Source organism: Schistosoma mansoni, chromosome 3 (assembly GCF_000237925.1).
Source record: "Schistosoma mansoni strain Puerto Rico chromosome 3, complete genome".
Lineage (NCBI taxonomy): Eukaryota > Metazoa > Platyhelminthes > Trematoda > Strigeidida > Schistosomatidae > Schistosoma > Schistosoma mansoni.
In genome coordinates, this window is record NC_031497.1 from 7,155,859 (window position 1) to 7,162,656 (window position 6,798).

The window sequence follows — 6,798 nt, forward strand, 5'->3', positions numbered from 1 at the left end:
GCACGAAGCAACTTTTAGGTCCACTTCTGTGTTGGAGGTGTAGCTCCCGTCGACATAGTATGCGACGGTTGAAATGTCTGAAAGTAATGTCCCACCAAAAGGTCGACAGTATCACCTTCGATGTTTGTTGAGCCATCAGGACCTTGTACTTTGAAAACTCTGATTTCGGCTTGTCGGAGAGAGGCCACTTAACGAAATAAACTTTTCGGATCGGAGACAAATTAGTGGAGTAGCTTTACCTCATACTGAAGCCTGTCCTCTCCTATCGCTTTTGTGCATTGTTTCTCCGCTTGTTTGAAATGCTCATGTCCATGTTTCAGGTGTTGCTATCAGATGAGTACTATTAGCATTACTTAGCTCACTTAACCCTTTCATTTCTTTCGATAAAATCGCGGCGTTCATATACAGGCAGTAAGTGCCTTAGATTTGAAACGCGCGAACTTCCCCGTCCTGTTTGTCTGAGTAAGCTCTGTGTGAATGGATTGACAACGTATCTACATAGGGTTTTCCGAGTCGGTAGCCCCTGTCCGTTCTAGGCACTATTCTTACATCTCCATCTAACTTCAGCGAGTGACGGGCCAGTAGAACATCCTTCACATGCCCAGTGCTAGTGAACATTACTCGAAGGAGTCTTGGATGATTTTGGTGCTTGGAACCCTTCCCCTCGAGTTAGCCATGTAACTGTCAATAGCACAATTTTAGGAATTGCACGTTTTCTGTTCAACTCATCCCAGAACATCCCATCATTTTTCTCCTGAAGTCTGAGTAGAGGGACAGAGCTGCCTTTAAGGTTAATGATTATGAGAGAAACATCGTGAAATGTGATCATTTCCCCAGGTTTTCGAAGTTGGGGTCTTTTTTGTCTTACACTTGGATTTCGCTTCGCACTCCCGTGCTCCTTGTTGACCGCCTGGACGGCTTTAGACGTAGATTACAGGGCCAACTCACTAGCTGATCTTCCTACAAAACCCAAACTGCTCAGCATTTACGACGGTAACACACGATCAATTCCTACTCTGTTGATGCTGGTCCACTCTCCCAAAAAGTTTTCAAGGACCACAGCTGCATTTAGGAGCCATGATGGTGAATTCAAGTTTAATGAGAGAGTCTAACAACGTCGACGCCATGATGATGCTAATTTTCAGTATATCCAATCCTGATGCATATTCCACCGATACTAACGTTGTCGAAGACCCTCCTCTTTACTTTACTGCACGTGTTTGTTTGTCCGCTTCGAGACTGCTTTTATCAGGGTTGTCGACAATTCTTTTCGTGCACTTCTCAAGAGAAAGATGGTGCCCAGCAAATTCTAGGCATACATATTGCATGTGACACACATTCAAATGCTATCTGACTTAATAAGTTTGTTATAAGCAGTTACTGTACGGTCTGTGCATTTTTAGTGCAGATAAGCATTGCTCTTGTCACTCTGCATACCACAGGTGATAGAAAAACGACATCCAGGTTGTTTGCATGAGTTCTTCATGACCATGGTCAAATGTGAGTTGTTAGATTGATCGTAGCAAACGTTTACGACTGCGAAACGAAAACAAAACACTCAAAATCGAAAAAAATGGCTGATGCAAAAGGGTTAGGATATATTAAACTATCATAAAGGTGGAAAACTATGAAGACGGAATAGTAAGTTGAGGCGAAACCACAGATAGCAATGAACTCATGTAAAACTCAAAAAAGGATGCAACCTACCGAACGTTAAGCTCAGGACAGATTTTTCGGGCCTGTATTGATACTCTTGTTGTGTAAGGGTACAGCACTACCTTGAGAAATACAAATAACTTTGGAACATTTTCCTGTTCTCAACGCGCTCTTATATATATATATATATATATTGATAGTTTGTATTAAGCGTCGCTCACCAAATGTAGTAGGCGTGGAGTCGCGATCGACTATGACCGCCGATACGGAAAACTATGTGCCAGTTACTAGGTTAGACCACTGTCGAAGGTCATATATCAGGAGGCAGTTGGAGGTTGTAGTAGAATGAATCTGTTGGTGATCTCGTTGTATAGAAATAATACCGAGATCGTGTCTAAATCCACAAGCGAGACTACCGAACGAACAAAAGTTCGTGCAAGGTCAAAAAAAGGAAGAGTGAGTTTTTCGATACACTGGAGCAAACAGGTACAGTGTGACAATCACTGGTACAGTTCGTTATAATAATAATAATTCTTTTCATTATACTAATCGCGTTCTCTTCATAAAAGTAGGTCACTACCAACTCATCACGAATATTTTCAATGATGAACTATTGAAAACAAAGGTGTCACCATTATAGCTGATTTCTTCGAATACGAAGTGTGAAGTCAGCTAGTTTTCTACGGAATGTAAACCTATTCGAATAAATTGTTTATGTAGACTTTTAAAGCGGACAATCTGCACTCAAGGTCCCTTTCTGACTTGAAGGCTTGTCGAGGTCAGGGAAATTTATCAACTGTTAGAATCCACTAGAAGTAGTTGTAATACGCCTAATGCTTGTCTGAGCTGACAAACAACTGTATCTCCTCGAGTATTAAAAGTTCAAGCATGAATCGATCGTAATTACGACCGATTCTATTATAGGCTTTAAATCCTGAACTAGATGTATAAAGCGTTTCTATAAACCGTGTAGGAAGATATATAGATTCAAGATTTATTTAACGTGACAGATTTATGCTCGCAGTTTGTTGTTAGAAGTATTTACGTGAAGTACTGCGTCGTCGAAAACCAATTTCTGGAAGAATCTAGTCAGAATTAAAGTAGAAAGTCTTGTAACTTCTGCGCGCGATCCAATTCTCTACTTATCAAGTAGCATTTTAGCCATCCATATCGCAGCCCTGGATCCTGACGTATGTCCTGATTCTTATTTCCCACAATTTATAACTCTCACATAACTTAAGCTGATGGAAGATATTTTTCTGGTCGTCTTAGCGTTACTCAAAGGTATTCCATAAACTATGGTCACATGCTTAAACAAGTCTGTCATCCAGTTTATTTTCTGCAAATAAGTTGAGGTTGTTTAGGAAAACCTAACTTGCTGATATAATTGACGCAAGATAATAGACGAATTCAAAAGAAACCTTTCGAGTTACCTACCAAATTTATCGTATGGCTTACATGTACGCCTTTCGCATTCGCCTAGACTCGGAATCGTATTAACAAGTAAGACCACTGCACAAAAGAGATTTGTATGACCCATTTGCCTATATCACCATATATTATGTTAAGGCAGATTACAGTAAAAGTATTCACTCCTTTTCCAAATTTATTCTGTCTTTTGAGTTTTACATAATTGTAACACTTGTTTCCGCACATTCATGTGACTATGAACGATAGTCGAGACTTAAGGAAAAGTCATGCCGAATCTCGAACGATTTTTGTATGACTAATCAATTCCTGTAGCAAAACATTTTAAATCGTCCATAAATAATCATTTTTAATATCATCATTATTGTTTCTTCTCCCGCAATTTGCTTAGCATCATTCACTTTCCTACTTCGTTCTATTTCGTCAAAAAAAATTTACCACTTCAAGAAAGGCTTTTGGTATTCAACAAATAAAGTGTAGTTCCTGTGGCCAATTCGTTGACAATACGATATAAACCGTACTTCACCCATTTTCGTGAGTTCTAATCAGCCAAAAGCACCCTGAAATCATTTTGATTCACAAAAGCAGTTAATCAATAATGAGGCCTGGTTTTGGGTCTCAACTTCCTGACGAGACACTTCTGATAGTCTCCATTGTTTTACGTTTTAGCTAATAATCAATTGTTTTGCCTTATACCACTATTTCTTCATTTTGTTTTAGTGAGGAATGGCAATATGTGACCCAAGAGAGGTTTGCTTTGGCGCCGTTAGTTTAATACTTTAGGAGGAAGCTCAAGTGCTAAGATCAATTTTCGATGAAGAAGAATTGATGATATCAGACGATTATAATTTGGAATACAAGGTTAGTTTTACATTTTTAAAAATAACCATTATTTAGGTGGGTGAAGCAGGAACGACTTCTTCATTCATCGTACAAGTTTACTGGCCTGAAGGATATCCTGACGTTTTACCTTGTATCTCTATGAATTCTTTTTATAATCATCATATCCCATTAAATGTTAAGGAGAAAATAACTGAAGAATTAGTGTCTGTTGCTGAAGGTCAACTTGGCTCAGCACTAACATTTCATTTAATTGAGTATCTAAAGGAAAATCATGAGCGATTTGCTAAGTCTTTTGCAGTTGACAAAGTAGATAAGTCACAAAGCCATTCATTCTCGAGTGAAACCTCGTCGGTATGTCCAAATTGTTTGACATTTTCATACATTGTTTGTATAGGTTTCTCGTAAACAGGATAAACTACCCCAATTATCTAAAAGTCAAAAAAGGAAGCACCTAGATAGACTAGGACAAGATGGAGAGTTACCTAGAGGTTGGAACTGGGTTAGTGTAATAAAACACCTGCAACAAACTGGATCAGCATCATAGAGGCATATTTAGCTGTGCTTCATTACACACAAGATATTATTTGCTTTCGCGTTTCATATTGTCCATTGATTATGGGTTAAAATGATAAGAGGGTCATGAGTTTCTAAATAATGTATTTTACTAATTAAATGAGACTTTTAAGATAGTGCACGGTGCTTTTTCAGGTGCCAGTAGACTTTCAAATATATTACTCACTGGTGTCCTATTGCCATTTCGAATACGCACTTGTAAATAGAATACCTCGTTTAGGCAGAAACTGTCCCTTCATATTTTTCGCTTGTCGATGTACTAGGTGCAATAGACTTTCTGGGTGTCCAATAATAGAAACCCCCTGGAGAGTATTACACAGTCTTTTCATCCCATGTAGTAGTATGATATTTCCACCAGTAGTTTACGTCGTATTATTACTTAAAAGTTTGAGTCATTGGAAGTAATACATGTGTATGTAATTAGTATTTATCGTATGTACCTCAGATGTACTGATTAGGTGTGGCCGAATAAGTGTTCGAAACATGAAGTAAGGGTGCTTAGTTACCGCTTCGACTGACTTAAGAAAAAATTGTAGAAGGGTTACAAGTGGACAGTATAAAATACTAGCTCGGTTCATTAAGTCATTGTATATCTTTTCCCCTTATGGGGTTATGTGGGTCAAAACCGGATAAAGAAACTCTAGTGAACTCACCATTAATATTCAATGTATGTGAAAAAATTATATTCGAAATAGATCAGCGATTGAAATATAAATAATTACAACGTTTCGTCCAGCTAACTTGTCTGGACTTCTTCAGGGAAATAATCAAAATCAAAGAAATATATAGTGTTTTTAACAATCATATTTGGATGTCAAAATTTTTTTATAAACAGGATAATTTGAGTCAGTTGAATGAGAATCAAATGAAAAGTTCAACGATGTGAATTAAAGGAGACTGCATAAATTGTGTGTATGTATGTATGTGTAAGATGAGTTATTAATGAATGATATTCAGAGTTGATATGTTTCTATGTGAAGTAAAAATAAGAATAAAAGTGCAAAAATGAAGGTTGAAAAGTTTTTTCTGAATTACCGAAATTGCAAATAAAATAAGAATCATCGAGTACATAATTGTAATGCTAAACATAACTCATATTGATTTCAGTCATAATAACGATTCATGTGAAGTAAACAGGTTGAATAAAAGAAAAGGTCAAATTAATTGTTGATGAATATTTGCCAAATGGTTGCTAGCTGAATACCATCCTTTCTGTTTAGGCTGTTCTTATTCGCCCATATATACAGCGCTTCTGCTGTCAATCTTTCTTTATGAGTGTTAAAACCTTTCTGAAGTATTTTGGCCCCTTCAAAATTAATCATGTGTCCCATTTCCAACGCGTGTAACGCTATTGCAGACTTATTCTTAAGTCAACCGAAGTTTTGGGAACATTTTTAAAACATTGTTTGTGTTCCTTCAACCTTACCTTCAATTGTCTGGATGTTTCTCCAATAAAAGCCGCATTACAATCATGACAATTGATCTCATAGACGATATTTTGATGTTCTTCCTTTGGTAACCTATCCTTAACCTTCACCAATGACGATTTTATAGTGTCACATGTTCTAAAATACACTCTTATATCATGCTTGTTTAAGATCCGTTTGATTTCTTCCGATGTTTCACTACGGTATGGTATGACTACAGTGGACTTCCAATCTTTCTGTACACATTGTCGTTTAAGCTTTTCTTTCCTTTCTATCAATCTTCTTTAAAAACTCTTCTGGGTAGTTGTTATCCCTAAGTGTAGATAAAATCCTATTCAATTCATATTGTCGGTCTTCCTTATCTGTAACAAGCTTAAGACTTCTGTTAATTAAATTTTTAACAACCGTGACTTTCGTACATAAAGCATGAGCCGAATCAAAATCTAAGTATCTTTCTGAATGCGTTGATTTTCTGAAAACATTTATTTTCAACTTCCTATTATTAAGTCTTCGCTCAACCATACAGTCTAGAAATGCCAGTTTGTGGTCAACAGACTCTATTTCCTTCGTTAGATTAATTTGTTCCGAAATGTTGTTCACATTTGCAAACAATTCTTCCAAATAGTCCTGTTTAATGATAACAAAAATGTTATCAACGTACCGTAGCCAGACCTTTGGTGGACAAACACTTCTTACGATTGCACTAGTTTCGAGTGAATGCATGAATAAATTCGCAACAATCAGAGAAACTGGTGAACCCATAGCTACACCTTCTTTTTGTCTGTATAGATCATCATTAATAATTCTAATTTGTTTTAATATAAATCTATACTTTCAATGCCTGTCCCTCAATTGTTTGTTTTACCTTTGT

The 6,798-nt window shown here is 37.0% G+C and overlaps 1 protein-coding gene across 1 annotated transcript; it reads left to right on the top strand.

Moving 5' to 3' along the window:
* Positions 1–2,396: 2,396 nt before the first annotated feature.
* On the top strand, positions 2,397–4,614 carry Smp_074950 (hypothetical protein). Its single transcript, XM_018799073.1, has 5 exons — positions 2,397–2,434; positions 3,805–3,834; positions 3,868–3,945; positions 3,982–4,278; positions 4,322–4,614. The coding sequence occupies exons 2-5, from the start codon at positions 3,811–3,813 to the stop codon at positions 4,469–4,471; spliced, it is 549 nt and encodes a 182-aa protein (XP_018650898.1). The 5' UTR covers positions 2,397–2,434; positions 3,805–3,810; the 3' UTR covers positions 4,472–4,614.
* The last annotated feature ends 2,184 nt before the right edge of the window (positions 4,615–6,798 follow it).

Excerpts from the sequence above, each read along its gene's own strand:
- Smp_074950 (XM_018799073.1), top strand. The coding sequence starts at position 3,811 with ATGGCAATATGTGACCCAAGAGAG. Across the intron at positions 3,835-3,867 it reads CAATATGTGACCCAAGAGAG|GAGGAAGCTCAAGTGCTAAG; the intron begins GTTTGCTTTGGC and ends TTAATACTTTAG. Across the intron at positions 3,946-3,981 it reads ATTATAATTTGGAATACAAG|GTGGGTGAAGCAGGAACGAC; the intron begins GTTAGTTTTACA and ends ACCATTATTTAG.